A 23,279-nucleotide genomic window follows, 5' to 3' on the forward strand; every position below is an offset into this window, starting at 1 on the left:
GTAACTTTTTCTAGACAAACCATGCTAAAAGAATCCGTGTTGACTTATAGGGATAGTTGTCAATCTATGAAGCAGTTCAAATCAAGTAGCTAACGAGATCACATCATCGAGGATGCAAGGAAATGTTAGAGTCATAATCTCGCCATACTTTCCTGATTTTAACATAATTTACTAAAATATCATTGCTTCAAACACTTATTGAACATACTGCACTTTATTGAACATAATTTACCATACTTTAGTGAATGATAATAGCCACTTCTGTGTACCTTATTCAAAGAAGAGGTTTAAATGGAGGTGCTGTTGGGAATTCCTCTCCCTGAGAGCCCTTCATCACCAGATGGATACAGCAAAGTGTAGGGCATCAGGACTGGTCCAGCTCTGTTTTTCAATGTCAAATCTTCATTTCTTTTGGTTATTGCTTCTTCGATCTCGGCCAACTTTTTCCCGAACTTCTCGAACACTTCGAGTGGTACTTTGTCTGTAGTCCACTCAGGGGAGTCTCTTTGGCCGAGATAGACCTCATCAGACGAATGCCTTGACAAAATCTCTATCAACGAGACACCGAGAAGAGTTTGTAGTTGCGCAGTGATTGTTCTTAAGAAGGCTTTATCGGGGTCTGATTCAAGTTCTTTATACTCGGGAGTGCCTTCTTCTGGCATGAACTTCCGACTTATAGTCGGTCGATTGGGAAGATAACCTGCATAAGGGTATTGTCCAAAGTTCACTGCAGCATGAAGAGCCGAAGCAATCCATATAATGATAGTACATGTGTCTATTAACTCAGAAATATTCTGCATTTTAGGCCACCACGGTTCATCTTTCTTGTCACCATGACCTTTCTCCCTAAGTTCCTTCCACCAAGACTGAAGTTCCGAGTCATCCCGCACGGTTTCATCAGTCTTGTAATAGTAAGAACAATAATCTGTAACCCATGTCTTGATTGCTGACCAGATCTCAAGTCCATCGACAGCATATGGATAATCCTCAATTACGAGACGAACTCCATGTGGAGAATTTGAATCCTCAATTGCCATTCCTCTAAATGAACCAAAGAGCTTGAGCAAGTTATATGACTAGTTTTCAAAGTATCAGGACATTGTATGAAAAAGAAAATCTTCCTTAACCAGACTAATGCTCGATAACAAATGCTACCATGAATATTTTACCTCTTGATGAGATCTGCAGGGAGCGCTTGTTCAAGAAAAACCCAGTCCTTATATAGAACAGCTGACATCTCCATGGAATATTTGGACGGAAAAACTGTTGCTTCTAAAAGGCCACCTGCATTAATGAGTATCTGTCTAGCAAGCGCGTTTATATTCATGGTGTCTCGAAAGTGGGGATGGAGAAGCTTGTAAACTGGATGAAGAACACTTAGTTGTCTGTTCGTTGCAATCACAAACGGCTCAATTACAGTATGAGTATTCAGCCTACAAGATACCGAAGTTAAATTCAAGAATCCATATGACTAGAACTATACTCAAATTTTCAGTCCATATCACAGAAGAATAATACCAATGGCTGATGAGTTGATGGTAGCCAGAGTCATTTACCGCCGCATAAGCTTTGGCAAGTTGCCAGATTGACCTACCAACCCCTTGTTCGGCTGGAACAAAAACCTTGCTAACCGCTCCATATTCATCTCCCCGAGGATTTGGCAAGCTCAGTTCGATTGCCAATGGCTTCAGAGTCCCATCTTCTTTAAGGAAAAGTAGGGTTCTACTAGCATAAGTCTTTGTGGAAGTTGTATTAATTCGTCTAAGGTATGGCATCAGTGAATCGTGGTGATCCAATATAAACAACCTGTTCTTATTGATTGCCTAAGCCAACAAATTATACAAGATATGAGAATGCAGAAATAATATCTTCCGAGGATCAAAACTTGTTTTTTCTTGGGATTATTTACTCAATGATGATAATTCACCTCTTCTACCGTAAATCCATCCAAGTTATGAATTATGTGTTCTTCAGTTATCTTGCTGTTTTGATCACCATAAACTTCAGGGTCAAGCTTGCTCGTTGGTGGAAACACCTGCAATTCAAAGTATGAATATTCAATTTGGGAAACATTTCAGATTTTCTTAATCCCAAATTTTTATACATTTGAAAAACGAGGTTATTATATATTGCTGAGATTACTTGGAGACGACGAATGACTACAGGATTCACTCCGGCCAGCATTTCTCTACCAAATTCTTCATCGGTCCTCCATGCAGATCTATCCTCTGTTACAAAAAAATTGATTAAATCATCAGAAATTTAAGCTAACAAGAACCTAAGTTATCAGAGACTACAAACTTCAAATACCTTTAATCACTTGAGGCATAGGGAATTTGAAGAGCCCTTCACCATCAGTTCTAAAAATTTCCTTGATCAACGGAGCCGCAATGTTTTCCCTGATAACCTTAAACAAACCATCCGGCACTCGAAATCCTCCTTCATAGAGATCAAGAACGTCCTGAAAGCTGTCGAACTCACCCGGAGTGGCATCAAAGTATTCTTCGAGGCCAGGTTTGATAAACTGCGATACTGTCTTCAACGCATAAGCAAGAAAATCGGATAACTTCACGTGACCAAATCTCTCATCTCTCGGAACGTAAATGTTTAAGCTCTGAACAAGTGGTATTCTGCTCTCAGTTTCCGGATCTGAAAGAAAAAGAAAAATCGATTCCAATTCCGATACATTTCCAATAAATTGAATCTACAATACTATTAGGAAGAGATTTTGATTTTCTTGCCAGATTTAGTCGGCGGTCGTCCGGTTCTTCCTCTCCGAGGGTAAGGATAGTTGGTCGAGCCGCCAAGGACGGGACGAGCGTATTCTGAACCTTTATCTGGATCAGCAAGGTCGTTATAGAGAGCATAATCATAAACCCTATCCCATTCTTGGAGTTCGCCATTGCCATCTCCTCTCAAGCTCTGCAACTCGTCTTCTCTCAACTTACGAAGCGGCTCTGGTGTTTCGCTTGGAAGATAGGTCTGTTTCAATTAGGGTAAAACAAAATTAAATTTTCATTTATTTATACCTTTAAACTTCAATTTTGACGTCATCAATTAAATAATAGCCTTTTCAAATTAAATTTAAACAATAGATAAATAATTATTAATTTAAAATTTTAATCAATACAACTCGATACTCTATGGTCCCATTACTTTAAAATTACTTAATAGATCAATTATTAATTTGAATTTTAAATTGATTCAATAATTATAATAAATACAACCCGATAATGTACGGGTCTCATTACTGTCAAATGTGTCACTAACCTATTGGTCACTAAATTTAAAATCTTGGAACATGTAATACTTCAAGCTCACTGACGTCTAGTTTGCCCTGTTACATATCGTCGTCAGTCTCAAGTTTTTACACTCTTATAAAGAATGTTTTGTTTCTTTCTACAACCAATGTGGGATCTCATAATCTACCCCTTGACTTGTTACCGTCCAAGCCTACCGCTAATAGATATTGTCCGTTTTGGCCCGTTACATATCGTTGTCAACCCCACGGCTTTAAAACACGTCTGTTAGGGATAGGTTTTCACACCCTTATAAACAATCCACCCCCTTGGCGTGTTACAGTCCAAGCCCACCGCTAATAGATATTGTATGTTTTGGCCCGTTACATATCGTTGTCAGCCTCACGGCTTTAAAACACGTCTGTTAGGGATAGGTTTTCACACCCTTATAAACAATCCACCCCCTTGGTGTGTTACAGTCCAAGCCCACCGCTAATAGATATTGTCCGTTTTGGCCCGTTACATATCGTTGTCAACCTCACGGCTTTAAAACACGTCTGTTAGGGATAGATTTTCACACCCTTATAAATAATCCACCCCCTTGGCGTGTTATAGTCCAAGCCCACCGCTAATAGATATTGTCTGTTTTGGCCCGGTACATATCGTTGTCAGCCTCACAGCTTTAAAACACATTTGTTAGGAATAAGTTTTCACACCCTTATAAAAAAAACGTTTCGTTCTCCTCTCCCACCGATGTAGGATTTCACATAACATATTAGATACAATTGAAAGTTCAAAAACCAATAGACATAAAATTCAAATTTTAAGAACAGTGGTAATAGTAAACACGAGACTAATATCAAAAATAAAAAATTAGTAAATAAATAAAAACTCAGTATAATCCCTAACTCGATTTACACATAACCTAATTTTCAAAACACAGAAACATGAACACGTAGCGTTGGTCATAGAAGCTTAGCCCTTAAGTTATTTTACTATTTCAATCGATCTTAATCGTAGGTATCGTAATTTTTTTAACTTTGGGCTTGCTTACTTATACAAAACGGGAATCAAGGAACGAGAATGAAAAAAAAAAAACATATTCTAATTCCAACGCATTACAATATCTAGTAGGAAGAGAAAAGGACCCGAACCTGGTTAACGAAGAAAACCCGATCTTTTTTGCTGGTACGAAAAGGGTAAACCCAAGAATTACAAAGGAAATAGATTCTTCCATAGCCGGGAACGTGTCGAAGTGTTAGAGATTTAAGATAGAATTCGGTATGATGATGATTTGTAATGAAGAAAGCACCAGGAATTCCCATCTCTTCTTCATCCCAATCAAATGTAACATTGAAGGTAGCTTCCCCAGCCGTTAATGGAGTTATTGTAGTGATCCAATCCTCCAAATAAGCTGTCTTTCCCAATATACCCCTCGACCCATTGCCTTCCAAAAAGAAGAAAAAAAAAAAAAAAATCAATTATAAGAATAATTTTTTGAAAAAATGATGATAATTCAACCAAATTAAACCTTATTTTCTGTAAATAATAATGTTGACTATTTTTTTCCCTTTTAAGGAGAAAAAAATTATTGGTTTATTTTTTATTTTAAATTATTTATGCATAAAGTTATTTTAAGAAATAAATAAATAATAGTATTTAGAAATAATGTCTATTTTATTATTATTATTTAAACCTTTTTTAGATCTCTAAATTTTCATAATATAATTTGTTAAAAAATTAGCAATAATAATTAAAATGTGGTTTTATATAATATATATATTTAATAAAATAATATTTAAGCTATATAAAAAAAAAATTATTTTTAAGTACATAGAATTTTTTTAGAAAATTTAACGAAATAATTATAAAGCAAAAGTATGCTTTTGAGATAAAAAGCAAAACTTATAATTGAAGTATTAGTTTTTTTTTTTTTTTTTTTTTTTTANTTCAATCTCACGCTACATTTTCATACCCACTAATATATTCTTAGAGAATCTTGCTAAAAAGGTCGTATAAACTTAAACAAAAAGACGGAGAAATTATTCAAAAAGCAAAGCATCCCGTAACGTAGCTGACATTTGACCTATAATTGAATCTACGAGAGAAAATAAGAAACTAAAACATTGTCACAGGAGTTGTTTTGAAAAATTGTGATTTGTCGTCCTAACCCTGATTCTCGAGACATGCAATTAAATCAAAATTCCTAGACAGTATAAAAACCGTCAGTAACATCGTTTGGCCTCCCCTTGAAGAATCTCTCGAGAACAGAGACCAAGAGAGAGAAAGAGAGAGATTATATTGATGAAAGAAGAGAGAGAAAACTTACTGTGATCGCCATGAACAGCACTAACAAGTTGGAGAGAAACTCGTTGGCCAAGAAATTCGTGAAGACGATCGAGAAAAGAAGCATTAAAATCGTTGAAGTCCAAAACATTGCTTTTCATCAAAACCACTTCGCCTTTGATCTTCTTCTCTTTGGACAACATTTTTTACTCTCTCTTTCCTTTTTCAGAAAACTCAAGAAGTTTAAGAAGGTAAGAACTAAAAACACCCTTTTATACCCACACAGCCGGGCAACTTAATGGACCTGTACCCGTTTCAATACCCGACCCGACCCGACCCGATTCAACCACTTATTATTATTATTATTATTATTATTATTATTATTATTATTATTATGACTATTATTATTATTATTATTATTATTATTATTATTATTATTATTATTATTATTATTATTATCTACCAACTATGAATTTAAATGAAGAAATTTTAAATGTGTAGGGTAGTTTTTTAAAGGCTACAATCCACCTGTGCTACTCGAGCAATAAATAAATAAATAAATATATATATATATTTGCGTCTGTTCTATGTAAAAACCTTTCAAAGCATTTTAGAACGTGTCATCGACTTATATGTTCATAATAAATTCGTTAAACAATATAGTGGAAAATAAAGAAGAGAATAAAATAATGTTCGTGATATAATCTGAGGGATATAAACAAAACGAAATGCATCCATCCTAACTTTAATTTCGCTACGGTCTGTGATGTTGTCATCTGTGTAGAGATTTTTTATTTATTTACCTGAAAAGTAATAGTAGTATGTGACTGGAGTATTTTAGGAAAATACTCCCCACTACTGAGGTCAAGAAATGCAATTGTAGACAATTGTGTTTGGGACATGTCATAAAACATCATTTCATGACAATGGCCTTAGCTTCCGGTCGGAATAGAATTGGAAGTATAGAATTTTTCTACACGGCTCACGTACGCGTACATGGACTCATGCAAGCTGGTATATCTACCCTTGAACCTAAGCTCGTATACCAAGCCTTGAACCTAATCTCATATACTTACCCTTAAATCTGATCTTCGACTAGCATACACTCACACTGTCGGTATATACACCACGAAGGGTATAGAGCACGCATAGTATCCCCTATTACACTCTACATTATGATGATAGGTTTGAACTCAACTTAGGAATTTACTACTAAAGACACTTGTCAAGTTCTAAATTTTACTCACTCGACCAAGATGTCACGTGTTTCAAATTTCACTCGTTCGATCAAGAGGTCACATGTTCCAAATATCACTCGCTCGATCAAGAGGTCACATGTTCCAAATTTCACTTGCTCAATCAAAAGGTCACAGGTTCCAAATTTCACTTGCTCAATCAAAAGGTCACAGGTTCCAAATTTCACTCAACCGACCAAGATGTCACATGTTCTAAATTTCACTCGCTCGATCAAGAGGTCACATGTTCCAAATTTCACTCAACCAACCAAGATGTCACATGTTCTAAATTTCACTCGCTCGATCAAGAGGTCACATGTTCCAAATTTCACTTGCTCAATCAAAAGGTCACAGGTTCCAAATTTCACTTGCTCAATCAAAAGGTCACAGGTTCCAAATTTCACTCAACCGACCAAGATGTCACATGTTCTAAATTTCACTCGCTCGATCAAGAGGTCACATGTTCCAAATTTCACTCAACCAACCAAGATGTCACATGTTCTAAATTTCACTCGCTCGATCAAGAGGTCACATGTTCCAAATTTCACTTGCTCAATCAAAAGGTCACAGGTTCCAAATTTCACTTGCTCAATCAAAAGGTCACACGTTCCAAATTTCACTCAACCGACCAAGATGTCACATGTTCTAAATTTCACTCGCTCGATCAAGAGGTCACATGTTCCAAATTTCACTCAACCAACCAAGATGTCACATGTTCTAAATTTCACTCCTCCATCAAGAGGTTACATATTCCAAATTTTACTCAACCGACCAAGATGTCACATGTTCTAAATTTCACACCCTCTATCAAAAGGTTACATGTTCCAAATTTTACTCAACCAACTAATAACATGTTTTAAACATTTTAAATTTCAATGTTAGGTGAATTAAAAAAAAAATAAAAAAGGAAAGAGAAACTTGCGGCAAGGGTACATCAATCCCTCTTCATCCGACTGGAGCCAATTCGACGGCGACCGTCTCCGAGTCCCATTTTCATGGATGAAACTCAAATGGGTATTTCAAAATCTGAGCTCCAAGCTTCCCTCTTGGGCCTCTTCTCGAATCTCCCCATTCAGAGACCAATTCCATCAAAACCCATTTGCAGAAACCTCCTCATCATTCGTCCTCAACCATGTAGACCCAAGCTTCCTTCTGTCCGTTTGTGGAAGACACGGCCACCTCTATTTGGGCTCTTCCCTCCATGCCTCCATCATCAAGAGCTTCGAGCTCTCCAACCATGAAAATGGGGTCGTCATAATGAACTCTCTCATCTCCATGTACGAGAGGTGTGGTAAATTGCCGGATGCTGTCAAGGTGTTTGATGAAATGCCCACGAGAGATACTGTTTCGTGGAACGCATTGATTGGTGGGTTTATGAGAAATGGGGAGTTCTATGCTGGTTTTAGCTATTTTAAGGCTATGTCTTTAGTTGGTGATTGTAAATTTGATAAAGCTACTTTGACGACGATTTTATCTGCTTGTGATGGCTCGGAGATGTGTTGCATCATTGAAATGATGCATGGTTTGACGTTTTTGAGTGGATATGAACAAGAAATTACTGTGGGAAATGCTCTGATTAGTTCGTATTTTAAATGTGGATGTGTTGGTTTTGGGAGGCAAGTTTTTTATGAGATGGAGGAGAGAAATGTGATTACTTGGACGGCTGTGATCTCTGGTTTGGCTCAAAATGGGCATTATGAGCACAGCCTGGAGCTGTTTAGGGAGATGATGAGTTGTGGCTCTGTGGAGCCAAATTCTTTAACTTATTTGAGCTTACTCACTGCTTGTTCTGGTTTGGAGGCATTAGAGGAAGGATGTCAAATTCATGGTCTTATTTTGAAGTTGGGAATTCAGTCAGATTTGTGCATTGGGAGTGCTCTGATGGATATGTACTCAAAATGTGGAAGCATTGGAGATGCTTGGAAGATTTTTGAGTCGGCTGAGGAACTCGATATGGTTTCGTTGACTGTTATCCTTGCAGGGTTCACACAGAATGGATGTGAGGAAGAAGCCATCCAAATCTTTCTGAAAATGTTGAAAATGGGGATTGAGATTGACGAAAATGTTGTTTCAGCTGTTCTTGGAGTGTTTGGTGCTGATACATCTTTGAGGCTGGGTCAACAAGTTCATTCGTTTATTGTAAAAAAGAACTTTAGTTGCAATCCTTTTGTGAGCAATGGACTTATAAACATGTACTCCAAGTGTGGAGCACTGGATGAATCAGTGAAGGTCTTTGATAGGATGCAAAATAGGAACTCTGTCACATGGAACTCCATGATTGCAGCGTTTGCTCGACATGGAGATGGCTCGAAAGCTCTACATCTTTACGAGAATATGCAACTGGAAGGTGCAAAGCCAACAGACATCACGTTTCTATCATTACTCCATGCTTGTAGTCATGTTGGGTTAGTAAATAAAGGTATGGAGTTCCTTGAATCAATGACAAAAGATCACAGGATAAATCCTAGGAGCGAACACTATGCTTGTGTTGTCGACATGTTGGGTAGAGCAGGACTGCTGTCTGAAGCTAGAACCTTCATTGAGAAACTGCCTGAACAGCCAGGATTACTCGTGTGGCAGGCGTTGCTCGGCGCCTGCAGCCTCTACGGTGATTCTGAAATGGGGAAATATGCAGCCGAACATCTGTTTTCGGAAACGCCGTATAGCTCAGTCCCTTATGTTTTGTTAGCTAACATATATTCTTCTGAAGGGAATTGGAAGGAAAGAGCAAGGACAATTAGGAAGATGAAGGAGACGGGAATGGCCAAAGAAACTGGTATCAGTTGGATAGAGATTGACAAGAAAGTCCATAGTTTTACTGTTGGAGACAAAAGGCATCCACAAGCTGATATCATTTATGGAGTTTTGATGGATCTGTTTGTACTCATGGTAGATGAAGGATATGTACCAGATAAGAAATTCATCCTCTTCTACTTAGATCCTGATGACAAGAAGGAACCGATCGATAACGATAACGGTCGTGTTAACGATCCAAACTTATTCCCCTCTCTGGTATGAATACTAGACATGAGCTGTTATTATAATGACGTCCTTCCCACTTATGAAGGCTACCCATATTATTGTGTAGATAGGCTCCCCATGTTCACTTTTGCTTCTTCCACCAGGCCAGCCAGGGCCACTTACTCAAGGTTAGTTTAATAAATCAATTATAATTTCAAATTTGGGTGCATCACCAAAAGGTTTATGACATGTTTATCATTTTAATGATGATTTCTCGATTTATTTCTTGTAATTACGACGAAGCGAGGATTGACATGTTCATATTGTAGTTCACTGACTCATGCCTCATAAGTTGTAGACATTATGTTAACACCTTTGCAATTTCATAACGAGAGATGTTAAAACTTAATATGGGCCACGTTTTCTTCATCTTTTAAAGAAAACTATTAATCATTTTTCGCCATGGTTAGAGTACCATAAGTTTAATAACCATTGTATACTGTTCTTGAGCATCAAAGATAACATGAGAATGCTACATTATAGGTGAAAAAGGTAATTTCCACAAGTTCAGCTAAAATTTACCCCTAGTTATTCACTGATAGCATATAATACAAAGTTCAGATTACTGTCATGCCATTTCATTTAAGGTATTTCTCTTCAAGGTTGATTTTGGATATGTGATTCTTGTCTGCAGAAGATTCACTTATCAATGTATCTTGGCTTTACCATAAGGAAAATTTGATGAGATAGCTGTAGTAGTAAACTGATAGCCAATGCTTGTAGCTTGATTATCTATAGTTTACTCAACTAAGAGACTGATAAGAACATATTTATCAAGAAAACTGACTCTTCTTTACTTTCTGGAACAGAATAGAATGCATTAGGAGTTCATAACTTACAAGGACCATGAGTTGTAATAATATCAAGGAAACTCGCTTCGATTATCTTGAAATTGCTTTCATGAATCGGGTTACGGAAGAGAGAACTCCAGCTGCTTTGTCGAAAAATGACGGGTCGTTTGACTCTGCTACATTTCCAAATATTATCTGCATAAGATACTTAGGCTTACATTATTGCTCCAACTAATCTCTTATGGATTTAAGAACCACTATAAAGTTCAAATTGTGAAAGCTCCATAATCTAGATGTTAACTTCTGATCATACATTATGAGGTAAGTAAAAGACACATTAATAGTAACAACCAAAATCCACCGCTAGTAGATATTGTCCGTTTTGGTCCATTACGTATTGTCGTCAGCCTCACAGTTTTAAAACGTGGATGTCAGGGAGAGGTCTCCACACACTTATAAGTTAGGGAGAGGTTTCCACTTATAACAAAGCATTCTTGATAAGTGTGTGGAAACCTCTCTATCAGACGCGTTTTAAAAACCTTGAGAGGAAGCTCGGAAGGGAAAGCCCAAAGAGGACAATATTTGTTAGCGGTAGGCTTGGGCTGTTACAAATATTGTCAGATCTCACATCGGTTGGAGAGGGGAATGAAACATTTTTTATAAGTATGTGGAAACCTCTCTCTAATAGACGCATTTTAGAACCGCGAAGCTAACAGTGATACGTAACGGGCCAAAGCGAACAATATTTGTTAGAAGTAGACTTGGGTTATTACATTAATAGTATGATGATAATTTCTCATATGTTATTTTCTTAGGTAACTGACCTCGAGGTCTCCAGCATCCGGACGGCTTATTAATTCTTTGGCAAGCAAATATCTGCCTGGCCTATCTTTATCATCAAAGAACACTTTCCACAACCTGGTTATCAATTGCAAAGATGTCAATCACTTCTTCAAAAAAGAAAACCCCCCAAAAAAAAGGATGAACAAGAAGAAGAAAGTGGTTGGAGAAAGTTCAACCATGGATATTTGCTGTAAGATGAGTGACCATGGCCTTGAGTTTGATTATTATTTCACATTAATGGTTCCGTTACTTTCAAGTAAGATATAGCATAGTTTTTTATTACTTTCTTAAGTTAGTTCATGTAATCTGGACAATCTGGGTCGTTCCTATATGACTGTGTTGGGATATAGAGTCTGCTGCTTATTTATAGCTTACCCAATTGTTATGCTATAAAACTAGATATGGTAAATAGTTCTATATAGTTGGTAAAGTTATATATGGTAGATGGTTACATCCGGTAAAACTATATATAATAAACTGAACTATATATATACCCCTCGGCATTGTTTTGAAAATTTACTTTCTGCCTTCTCTGTATTCTCTCTTATTATATATACTTGAAGTCATCAATATAAACCTAGCCAATATTCCTCTTTGCATTTTCTCTCCTATTTTTTGTGTTCATCTAAATCGAGTGTGTGTTGTTGTGTGATCCTAATAGACTAGACCGAGTTTTTCTGTATTTTCAGCACGGTGAATAGATCTAAAGAATCTCATAAGATGTTAAAAAATCTCCTTACCCAGGATAAGCTCTAAATACAGCACCAGATGGCAAAGGCCTCATGGAGTAGACTGTTGTAAATGTGCTGCACAAAAAAGAACAAAGTAGAGGTTGAGTTGGACAAATCCTAAGTTTAGAGCCTCTTGTATATGAGACCTCTTTTCTCCTTAGCAACTTTTATGTATGAGGTTAGACATTTACTTCACATTAGAACACTATGAGCTATGATGATCATCTTTTGTAAGTAACTGTTTCATAATGCTGATGTCTACTAAGAGTTTTGAAATTTACCTTAAAAAGTATCTTCTCAATTTTCGAACGTTAAATCCGACCCCTACATCTTCGCTGATGAGACGGGGATTCCACATGATAAGAGGCCTTGGCTGCCATCAATGTAGAAAAATAAAATAAAGAGGTGGATGTTGGGTTATGGAGTCCGCTGCTTATTTATAGCTTATTCAATTGAAAAATGGTCACGGAGATATAGATATATATATATATATATATATATATATATATATATATGGTAGATAAATATATAGTAGATGGTTATATGGGTAAGTCTATATTATAGTAAACTGAACCATATATATATCCCATTATGTACTTCAACAGCAAATGGAATGATTCAGATGTTTACCGGATCATCCGAGAGGGCAGCTGCTATTTTCTCCACATTTTCCAACATTTGGTAATCAGGAACAACCATGACAACTATCTCATCTGCAGTATCTACAGGTTTTCGGTCGCTTAAGCTGAGAACGACAACCATACGAAGAGAACATACAGATTCAGATTGCGAAAATCGACTTTAGCTCAACCTTTTGGAGTACACAACTTGTATGTTACATGGAACTTACCTGGAAATTTTGAAGGAAGCATCTTTCCATCGATATTCAAGAAGTGCAGCGGCCCCAGCATCTGGAAACACAGCTTTAACTTTCTAGCAATTAAATTTGCATTACTTAGATATGTATATTACAAAGCTAGTGAATAAAGATCCTAAGAACTTTGAAATTCTACTGTTTTCTTTGTAACACATTCCATGGTATAATATATTCCAAGTGTTCTCCAAATTCAATTCTTGATTGATAAACAGGGCCTTGAAGTGGTAATTCCATATTCTACTTACCTCACATTTTGTTTCCTCAATGACTGACTCCAAGAAAACTCTGGACAGTTCCCAGAGTTCAGCTTGAGCACCTTCATCGTCCAGAAACTGTAGCTGGGGGATAAGGAGCTCAACCTGAAAAGAAAAGGTGTGGATTGTGAGATCCCACGTCGGTTGGGGAGGAGAACGAAACATTCTTTATAAGGGTGTGGAAACCTCTCCCTAGTAGACACGTTTTAAAAACTTTGAAGAGAAGCCCAAAATGGAAAGTCCGAAGAGGACAATATCATGAGCACAGCTTGGAGCTGTTTAGGGAGATATAGAAATGAATCGGGGAATCATGAAATGTCTCAAAACTGGCATTCGAACAAGTAGGTCGTTTCAGAGTTAGTAGCAATGGATCCCTTGCAAATTGTCCGACCAAGCATGGCAAATTATACAGGAAGAATCTAAATTTACAGCAACATACTACTCAGGTGATTTGGGGAGGCTGCAATTTGGAAATATCAAGCGTTTTCAAGTTCTGTCATAATTTGTGCATATTTATAGAGAAGTGGCATAAGATTTGGCAAAGATTAGCAAAAAGAGTATCATACTATTGCTCTTAGTCCTCCTGAAGACACAAACAAACCAGCAGCTTCACCAGATTGCCTGACTGCTCCCTCCAAGTCTGAAGGCAAGCAGCTGAAAGTGAGAGTAAAAACATTGAGAAAGTCCTGCTTCACCAACCAAATGAGAATGGATATTTCAATTTCACAAAAATCTTTATAAAACAAAACAAAAAGATGGCCAATACTGTTCCTCCTTTCATTTCGTATCAATTGAGAACGTTTACTTCTAGTGAACAGATAGTGTTCGTTACTTATAAACCCATGATCTTTCTCTTAATTAAATAACGTGGGACTACTCCTTCCAATAATCCTCAACAATATCTCCAGTCAAGCTGAGCGTTCCCTAGCTAATTTGAACATGTCTAGTCTATTTGCAAAAGAATAGATGACATGTTCGTAGGTGGCTACCATGGCTTGAACTTGTTCTCTCCCACTTCTTTATTATTGACAAGGTCTTTATTGACTACTAGGTCAACCTATGGTGGTTGGTAATAGTCATATAGATGATCAAACAGTAAAAACAATTAGTTAAAGCATTTCTTGCTTACAGAGAATCAACTTCTTGCCTTATGCTCATGGTCCGATTCTTTGAGATCCCACGTCGGTTGAAGAGGTGAACAAAGCATTCCTTATAAGGGTGTGGAAACCTCTCCCTAGTAGACACGTTTTAAAACCGTGAGGCTGACGGTGATACATAATGGGCCAAAACAGACAATATTTGCTAGTGGTGGCCTTGGGCTGTTACAAATAGTATCAGAGCCAGACACTAGGCGGTGTGCCAGTAAGGACGTCGGCCTTCAAGGGCGGTGAATTGTGAGATCTCACATTGGCTGGAGAGGTGAACGAAACATTTCTTATAAGGGACCTATCTTTATCATCAAAGAACACTTTCCACAACCTGGTTAACAATTGCAAAGATGTCAATCACTTCTTCAAAAAAGAAAAACCCCCCAAAAAAAAGGAAGAACAAGAGGAAGAAAGTGGTTGGAGAAAGTTCAACCATGGATATTTGCTGTAAGATGAGTGACCATGGCCTTGAGTTTGATTATTATTTCACATTAATGGTTCCGTTACTTTCAAGTAAGATATAGCATAATTTTTTATTCTTTTCTTAAGTTAGTTCAGGACTAAACTATAATCTGGACAATCTGGGTTGTTCTATATGACTTGTTGGGTTATAGAGTCTGCTGCTTATTGTTATACCGTAAAACTAGATGTGATAAATAGTTTTATATAGTTGGTAAATCAATATATGGTAGATTGTTACATCTGGTAAAACTATATATAATAAACTGAACTATATATATATCCCTAGACAGTGATTTGAAAATGTACTTTCTATCTTCTTCGTATTCTCTTTTATTGTATATACTTGAAGTCATCAATATAAACCTCTAGTTATTATTCCTCTTAGCATTTTCTCTCTCTTGTTTTTTTGTGTTCATCTAGATTGAGTGTGTGCATTGTTGTGTGATCCTAACAGATTGGACCGAGTTTTTCTGCATTTTCAGCACGGTGAATAGATCTAAAGAATCTCATAAGATGTTAAAAAATCTCCTTACCCAGGATAAGCTCTAAATACAGCACCAGATGGCAAAGGCCTCATGGAGTAGACTGTTGTAAATGTGCTGCACAAAAAAGAACAAAGTAGAGGTAGAGTTGGACAAATCCTAAGTTTAGAGCCTCTTGTATATGAGACCTCTTTTCTCCTTAGCAACTTTTATGTATGAGGTTAGACCTTACTTCACATTAGAACACTTTATTGAGCTATGATGATCATCTTTTGTAAGTAACTGTTTCATAATGCTGATGTCTACTAAGAGCTTTGAAATTTACCTTAAAAAGTATCTTCTCAATTTTCGAACGTTAAATCCGACCCCTACATCTTCGCTGATGAGACGGGGATTCCACATGATAAGAGGCCTTGGCTACCATCAATGTAGAAAAATAAAGAGGTGGATGTTGGGTTATAGAGCCTACTGCTTATTTATAACTTATTCAAGTGTTATATATGAAAAATGGTCACAAAGATATATATGGTAGATAGTTATATATAATAGATGATTATATCTGGTTAATCTATATTATAGTAAACTGAACCATATATATACCCCATTAGGTAGTACATCGAAAATGTACTTCAACAGAAAATGGAATGGTTCAGATTTTTACCGGATCATCCGAGAGGGCAGCTGCTATTTTCTCCACATCCTTCCAATAATCCTCAACAATATCTCCAGTCAAGCTGAGGGTTCCCTAGCTAATTTGAAGATGTCTAGTCTATTTGCAAAAGAATATTTGCAAAAGAATAGATGACATGTTCGTAGGTGGCTACCATCGCTTGAACTTGTTCTCTCCCACTTCTTTATTATTGACAAGGTCTTTATTGACTACTAGGTCAACCTATGGTGGTTGGTAATAGTCATANTCTTTATTGACTACTAGGTCAACCTATGGTGGTTGGTAATAGTCATATAGATGATCAAACAGTAAAAACAATTAGTTAAAGCATTTCTTGCTTACAGAGGATCAACTTCTTGCCTTATGCTCATGGTCCGATTCTTTGAGATCCCACGTCGGTTGAAGAGGTGAACAAAGCATTCCTTATAAGGGTGTGGAAACCTCTCCCTAGTAGACACGTTTTAAAACCGTGAGGCTGACGGTGATACATAATGGGCCAAAACAGACAATATTTGCTAGTGGTGGCCTTGGGCTGTTACAAATAGTATCAGAGCCAGACACTAGGCGGTGTGCCAGTAAGGACGTCGGCCTTCAAGGGCGGTGAATTGTGAGATCTCACATTGGCTGGAGAGGTGAACGAAACATTTCTTATAAGGGTGTGGAAACCTCTCCCTAGTAGACGTGTTTTAAAACCGTGAGGCTGACAATGATAAATAACGGTCCAAAGCGGACAATATCTGTTAGCGGTGGTCTTGGTTGTTACATATTCCCTCTTGAGGATATCTTACTACCAGCATCACCTTACCCTCCAAAACATCTCAAGCCGCTACTTCAGGATCACTCCTAGGGGATAAATGAACTTTCTAGACCAAGAAATCCACCATGGCCAGCCCTTGGGGTTTACAGAACTTAGTTCTTCATCACTCAACCATAATTTAAGACCATTTTGAGAGACTTATGGGTCACAAATCCTCCATTAGCTTGAAAAAATCCATACCACCTAGCTCTTAATTATATGCAACTCATTAATCAATCAAATAAGAGCCACCATGAGATTCTTTCCATCTTTCCACTATTAACTTCTAGGGTTGAAACAACTTTAAGATTCAATAAACAAACATTGAGGAGGAAGAGAAATTGAAAACCTGTCATCTTCTTCAACCTCTTGACTCACAGAAGGCTGTTGTTCTTGTTGTTGCAACGACATTGACGGATTGGGTTCTTGTGTATCATCCTGGGGAATCTCGCCTTGAAATTTCTCGAACTTGGCACGAATTTTCGAAACGGACCCATTTTTGGTGGATGAAATTGGAGGGAAGGCAGCGAGGGAAGAAGGGCGCGGAAAAGATAAGGGGAAGTGCGTAGATGAGGATGGATTGGATGGTGCTACGAAGGAGCAATGGCCGAAGGAAGGATTTGGGAATGAGGAAGCCATGAACAGATCACTATTTCTCCTCCAATCTGTCAGCCATAGAATGAAGAATGAATTCACTCTGAAGTTCTGGATTTTTTGTGGCGCTGCCAAGTGCTTATCCTCAAATTTAGTCACATTTTGTATGGGTTAAATTCTTAAAAAATAAAAAATAAAAAAAAATCAAATTTTAATTTTTTAAAAATTTTAAACTATATATTAAAATTCAAACACAAAAAATTCGAACAAATAATTTAGACATGTACGACCAAACGCAATCCAAATATTTTATCATTTAACTCAGCCACGAACACTTCTATTAATTTCATAGATGGGACAAAAAGAACACAAATTTGTTTTTCATTTGTGTTTTAGGTTTGTTCACATAAATAACGCTCACAGAGGTATCCACGGGTTGCGCGCAGGGATAAGGAAGTCTTTTTCGCTCTTATCCCCATCTCCTATTTCAATCCTATTTCCTCGAAAATATTTCATTTATTTTTGTAGAAATTAAGACGGAGAATTAGTTGGGATCAATTCCCATCAGAGAATTTCTTTTATATATATATTTGTTTTAAAGTTTTTTAATAAATTATTTTTATTTTTCAATATAATATTTATTAAGGAATAAAATATTGTAATAAATACAAAAAAATATAATTAAAATTAAAATTCAATAGTATATAACATTCAATATTTAAAAAATAAAGAAATATATAACTATAATTAAAATATTGTAAGTTTTTTTATAATATTTCTATTATATTATATATATATATATATATATTATTAACTTCTAGAATAAAAAATTATAAAAATAATAATAATAATAATAATAAAATCAAAGAAGTCGGAGATCCATTGGGCGAGATTCGAGATTCGAGAAAACGGAGGGTCAAAAACGTAATTTTGATATGATTTATAGCCGTTTGAAAGAGCGTCAATAGCCCGCTCGCCATTTCAAATCTTCGAATTCAATCTCAAAACCCTACGTTACCATTTCTCTCTCTCTCTCTCTCTCTCTCTCTCTCTACACTCAGTGCTCTGTCACTTCTTCTTCTTCTTCTTCTTCTTCTTCTCCATCAAAATTCTTGCGCTTCTCTCGAAATTCACGTCCTCGTTCTCTCTTTTTTGAAGCCATGGAAGGTACTCTCTTTCTCGCTTTCTGGGGTGGGCTCTTGTGGGGGAAAGGAGTGGATCGAGGTGGTTTGTTGTTGATTTGGTTGATTTAATGATTGGAGAAGTGTTGTTTCAATTTCAGTTGCAATGGAAGTTATCTCAGAATTATGCACTCCGGTTGTTCCTAGTCATGATTCGAGGCCTCTGCCTTCAATTGCCGGTTCAGGTTCGCTAATTCTTTCATTTTCTTAACGATTCTTTCTGGTTCCGATGTGTAAAAGAATGTTTGTTTTGATGGATCTATTCCAACCAGGAAGATGTGGTTCTGTTTTCGTTCTTTTTATGGATGTAATTTCGGAAGAGCAATCAGTTTGATACATTTACATTCAGTTGGAGACCTAGGGTTTTCTGTCGTGGTGTGAAAACGATCAATCCATTGTTCAATTTTGCCTTGGTTTCAGTTTGGCCACTGAGAATTTCATGGACTGTCTTTCTTCATGATCAGTTCAAACGTTTATGATTATCTTTTCCGTTAACTTGTTTACACTAAATTTCTGTGCGGTCCAGATATGGCTTTGGGAGAATCTTTTGAATGTGATGATAAGATGGGGAACGAATTGTCCAGTGAAGCCGAATTAGCATCACCAGATGGAGCGCATACTCTTCCAATCCTGCAAAAAGTAATTGACTTGAGCAACAAAATTAAGGTAATGAGAAATACTTGAGGTCTTGTTTTTCTAATGGCTGCTGAGAAATTCTTGGTATGCAGTAATTACATTTTAATAAAAAAAAAAAAATTATGCTCTATATTGTGAGTATAGTTTACAAGGTAAATTTCTAGTTTATTCGTTTCTCCAGTTGCAAAATTGGCAATTCTTACTTTGTTGATTTATGGTTTCAGAATTTGAAGAATCAGCATATGCTCCTAACTGAACGATTCAAGCTGGACTCTGATGCTTTTCCAGGCCCTGAAGTTGTGAAAACTCTTCACCTTCTAGGTAGCTTTCTTCTACTGGCCAACCATTTCCCATCATTGCCGTTTTTTAATAATCACTCCTTAGCAATGAATCCTGGGCTGTTTTTTGTTTTTTAGGTACAGAACATGAACTTTTGAAGAAGAAATACCTTGAAGAGTCCTCTGAGCGAAAGAGACTTTACAATGAAGTGATTGAACTGAAAGGGAATATTAGAGTTTTCTGCCGATGTAGACCATTAAATGAAAGCGAATTGGAAAGTGGATCTACCTCTGTAATTGAATTTGATTCGTCTCAGGAAAACGAGATTCAAGTTCTTTCTTCTGATTCTTCTAAAAAACAGTTTAAATTTGATCATGTGTTCAAGATTGAGGACGGCCAAGGTAATTGTGAGAATTAGTGCTGTAAGTTACTGTGAATTCTTAATCCATGTATTGATGATGGTTTTTCAAATGTGCAGGAGCTGTCTTCAGTCAAGCTAAACCTGTCGTAGCTTCAGTGATGGATGGCTACAATGTCTGCATATTTGCTTACGGACAAACTGGAACAGGGAAGACATTTACTATGGAGGGAACGCCGGAAAACAGAGGAGTCAACTACCGAACTCTAAAGGAGCTGTTTAAGATTTCAGAAGAGAGAGATGGTGTTATGAAATATGAATTGTATGTCAGCATGTTGGAGGTTTACAATGAGAAAATCAGGGATCTCTTGGCAGACAACTCCAACCCAAATCTGAAGAAGTGAGTTTCCTTTTTTCCCATAACTTTTCGTGGATGGTTACACATGTCTATATTACATGGCATATTTCGTGATTGTGATTTTGGTAACACTACAGAGCAGAATGCTTTTGGTTCAAAAAAATCAATAATCATATGAAACAATTTCTTGCATTAGTGTTCTAAGATATTTGTTATCAGTTCATTGCAACATNTAGAAGTAGACTTGGGTTATTACATTAATAGTATGATGATAATTTCTCATATGTTATTTTCTTAGGTAACTGACCTCGAGGTCTCCAGCATCCGGACGGCTTATTAATTCTTTGGCAAGCAAATATCTGCCTGGCCTATCTTTATCATCAAAGAACACTTTCCACAACCTGGTTATCAATTGCAAAGATGTCAATCACTTCTTCAAAAAAGAAAACCCCCCAAAAAAAAGGATGAACAAGAAGAAGAAAGTGGTTGGAGAAAGTTCAACCATGGATATTTGCTGTAAGATGAGTGACCATGGCCTTGAGTTTGATTATTATTTCACATTAATGGTTCCGTTACTTTCAAGTAAGATATAGCATAGTTTTTTATTACTTTCTTAAGTTAGTTCATGTAATCTGGACAATCTGGGTCGTTCCTATATGACTGTGTTGGGATATAGAGTCTGCTGCTTATTTATAGCTTACCCAATTGTTATGCTATAAAACTAGATATGGTAAATAGTTCTATATAGTTGGTAAAGTTATATATGGTAGATGGTTACATCCGGTAAAACTATATATAATAAACTGAACTATATATATACCCCTCGGCATTGTTTTGAAAATTTACTTTCTGCCTTCTCTGTATTCTCTCTTATTATATATACTTGAAGTCATCAATATAAACCTAGCCAATATTCCTCTTTGCATTTTCTCTCCTATTTTTTGTGTTCATCTAAATCGAGTGTGTGTTGTTGTGTGATCCTAATAGACTAGACCGAGTTTTTCTGTATTTTCAGCACGGTGAATAGATCTAAAGAATCTCATAAGATGTTAAAAAATCTCCTTACCCAGGATAAGCTCTAAATACAGCACCAGATGGCAAAGGCCTCATGGAGTAGACTGTTGTAAATGTGCTGCACAAAAAAGAACAAAGTAGAGGTTGAGTTGGACAAATCCTAAGTTTAGAGCCTCTTGTATATGAGACCTCTTTTCTCCTTAGCAACTTTTATGTATGAGGTTAGACATTTACTTCACATTAGAACACTATGAGCTATGATGATCATCTTTTGTAAGTAACTGTTTCATAATGCTGATGTCTACTAAGAGTTTTGAAATTTACCTTAAAAAGTATCTTCTCAATTTTCGAACGTTAAATCCGACCCCTACATCTTCGCTGATGAGACGGGGATTCCACATGATAAGAGGCCTTGGCTGCCATCAATGTAGAAAAATAAAATAAAGAGGTGGATGTTGGGTTATGGAGTCCGCTGCTTATTTATAGCTTATTCAATTGAAAAATGGTCACGGAGATATAGATATATATATATATATATATATATATATATATATATATGGTAGATAAATATATAGTAGATGGTTATATGGGTAAGTCTATATTATAGTAAACTGAACCATATATATATCCCATTATGTACTTCAACAGCAAATGGAATGATTCAGATGTTTACCGGATCATCCGAGAGGGCAGCTGCTATTTTCTCCACATTTTCCAACATTTGGTAATCAGGAACAACCATGACAACTATCTCATCTGCAGTATCTACAGGTTTTCGGTCGCTTAAGCTGAGAACGACAACCATACGAAGAGAACATACAGATTCAGATTGCGAAAATCGACTTTAGCTCAACCTTTTGGAGTACACAACTTGTATGTTACATGGAACTTACCTGGAAATTTTGAAGGAAGCATCTTTCCATCGATATTCAAGAAGTGCAGCGGCCCCAGCATCTGGAAACACAGCTTTAACTTTCTAGCAATTAAATTTGCATTACTTAGATATGTATATTACAAAGCTAGTGAATAAAGATCCTAAGAACTTTGAAATTCTACTGTTTTCTTTGTAACACATTCCATGGTATAATATATTCCAAGTGTTCTCCAAATTCAATTCTTGATTGATAAACAGGGCCTTGAAGTGGTAATTCCATATTCTACTTACCTCACATTTTGTTTCCTCAATGACTGACTCCAAGAAAACTCTGGACAGTTCCCAGAGTTCAGCTTGAGCACCTTCATCGTCCAGAAACTGTAGCTGGGGGATAAGGAGCTCAACCTGAAAAGAAAAGGTGTGGATTGTGAGATCCCACGTCGGTTGGGGAGGAGAACGAAACATTCTTTATAAGGGTGTGGAAACCTCTCCCTAGTAGACACGTTTTAAAAACTTTGAAGAGAAGCCCAAAATGGAAAGTCCGAAGAGGACAATATCATGAGCACAGCTTGGAGCTGTTTAGGGAGATATAGAAATGAATCGGGGAATCATGAAATGTCTCAAAACTGGCATTCGAACAAGTAGGTCGTTTCAGAGTTAGTAGCAATGGATCCCTTGCAAATTGTCCGACCAAGCATGGCAAATTATACAGGAAGAATCTAAATTTACAGCAACATACTACTCAGGTGATTTGGGGAGGCTGCAATTTGGAAATATCAAGCGTTTTCAAGTTCTGTCATAATTTGTGCATATTTATAGAGAAGTGGCATAAGATTTGGCAAAGATTAGCAAAAAGAGTATCATACTATTGCTCTTAGTCCTCCTGAAGACACAAACAAACCAGCAGCTTCACCAGATTGCCTGACTGCTCCCTCCAAGTCTGAAGGCAAGCAGCTGAAAGTGAGAGTAAAAACATTGAGAAAGTCCTGCTTCACCAACCAAATGAGAATGGATATTTCAATTTCACAAAAATCTTTATAAAACAAAACAAAAAGATGGCCAATACTGTTCCTCCTTTCATTTCGTATCAATTGAGAACGTTTACTTCTAGTGAACAGATAGTGTTCGTTACTTATAAACCCATGATCTT

At 36.7% G+C, this 23,279-nt stretch overlaps 4 protein-coding genes and 1 long non-coding RNA gene across 7 annotated transcripts in view; 2 read left to right on the forward strand and 3 right to left on the reverse strand.

Annotated features, from left to right (window-relative positions):
* Nucleotides 1-53: 53 nt before the first annotated feature.
* LOC111805573 (probable linoleate 9S-lipoxygenase 5) lies at nucleotides 54-17,559 on the reverse strand. The gene is made up of 18 exons (XM_023690688.1): nucleotides 17,185-17,559; nucleotides 13,844-13,931; nucleotides 13,269-13,382; nucleotides 12,997-13,079; nucleotides 12,777-12,891; nucleotides 12,428-12,519; nucleotides 12,156-12,221; nucleotides 11,397-11,490; nucleotides 10,669-10,767; nucleotides 5,569-5,728; nucleotides 4,394-4,686; nucleotides 2,742-2,982; nucleotides 2,311-2,649; nucleotides 2,143-2,228; nucleotides 1,928-2,035; nucleotides 1,519-1,823; nucleotides 1,170-1,433; nucleotides 54-1,041 (listed from the first exon to the last, which is right to left on the reverse strand). The coding sequence occupies exons 1-18, from the start codon at nucleotides 17,472-17,474 to the stop codon at nucleotides 288-290; spliced, it is 3,591 nt and encodes a 1,196-aa protein (XP_023546456.1). The 5' UTR covers nucleotides 17,475-17,559; the 3' UTR covers nucleotides 54-287.
* On the forward strand, nucleotides 7,670-11,784 carry LOC111804718 (pentatricopeptide repeat-containing protein At3g05340-like). 3 transcript variants are annotated; one of them, XM_023689479.1, is made up of 3 exons: nucleotides 7,670-9,772; nucleotides 9,849-9,909; nucleotides 10,591-10,667. In XM_023689479.1, exons 1-3 carry the CDS (start codon nucleotides 7,760-7,762, stop codon nucleotides 10,593-10,595), a joined length of 2,079 nt encoding a protein of 692 aa, XP_023545247.1. In that variant the 5' UTR covers nucleotides 7,670-7,759; the 3' UTR covers nucleotides 10,596-10,667. The 3 variants fall into 3 exon arrangements, 2 of the variants coding, with proteins under 2 accessions (XP_023545247.1, XP_023545246.1); XM_023689478.1 differs by having other exon boundaries at nucleotides 9,853-9,909; XR_002816562.1 differs by lacking the exon at nucleotides 10,591-10,667 and adding an exon at nucleotides 11,388-11,784 and having other exon boundaries at nucleotides 7,670-9,909.
* Nucleotides 14,720-16,068, reverse strand: LOC111804787. The gene is made up of 4 exons (XR_002816571.1): nucleotides 16,031-16,068; nucleotides 15,695-15,786; nucleotides 15,421-15,486; nucleotides 14,720-14,756 (listed from the first exon to the last, which is right to left on the reverse strand). It is a non-coding gene; the product is annotated as an uncharacterized LOC111804787 (long non-coding RNA).
* An 881-nt stretch (nucleotides 17,560-18,440) lies between the features above and the next one.
* LOC111805574 (kinesin-like protein KIN-14S) lies at nucleotides 18,441-20,287 on the forward strand. Its single transcript, XM_023690689.1, has 6 exons — nucleotides 18,441-18,596; nucleotides 18,712-18,795; nucleotides 19,137-19,276; nucleotides 19,471-19,567; nucleotides 19,663-19,926; nucleotides 20,004-20,287. Exons 1-6 carry the CDS (start codon nucleotides 18,590-18,592, stop codon nucleotides 20,285-20,287), a joined length of 876 nt encoding a protein of 291 aa, XP_023546457.1. The 5' UTR covers nucleotides 18,441-18,589.
* Nucleotides 20,288-20,499: 212 nt separating this feature from the next.
* The window catches only part of LOC111805575, a 4,159-nt gene continuing 1,379 nt past the window's right edge, over nucleotides 20,500-23,279 (reverse strand). Inside the window, exons 2-8 of the mRNA XM_023690690.1 lie at nucleotides 22,996-23,236; nucleotides 22,421-22,534; nucleotides 22,149-22,231; nucleotides 21,929-22,043; nucleotides 21,580-21,671; nucleotides 21,308-21,373; nucleotides 20,500-20,642 (exon numbers count right to left, since the gene is read on the reverse strand). Coding sequence (XP_023546458.1) covers nucleotides 20,528-20,642; nucleotides 21,308-21,373; nucleotides 21,580-21,671; nucleotides 21,929-22,043; nucleotides 22,149-22,231; nucleotides 22,421-22,534; nucleotides 22,996-23,236 — 826 coding nt within the window. The 3' untranslated portion in view covers nucleotides 20,500-20,527. The remainder of the gene's footprint in view (nucleotides 20,643-21,307; nucleotides 21,374-21,579; nucleotides 21,672-21,928; nucleotides 22,044-22,148; nucleotides 22,232-22,420; nucleotides 22,535-22,995; nucleotides 23,237-23,279) is intronic.

The sequence above is a fragment of the Cucurbita pepo genome, chromosome LG11 (assembly GCF_002806865.2).
Source record: "Cucurbita pepo subsp. pepo cultivar mu-cu-16 chromosome LG11, ASM280686v2, whole genome shotgun sequence".
Classification (NCBI taxonomy): domain Eukaryota; kingdom Viridiplantae; phylum Streptophyta; class Magnoliopsida; order Cucurbitales; family Cucurbitaceae; genus Cucurbita; species Cucurbita pepo.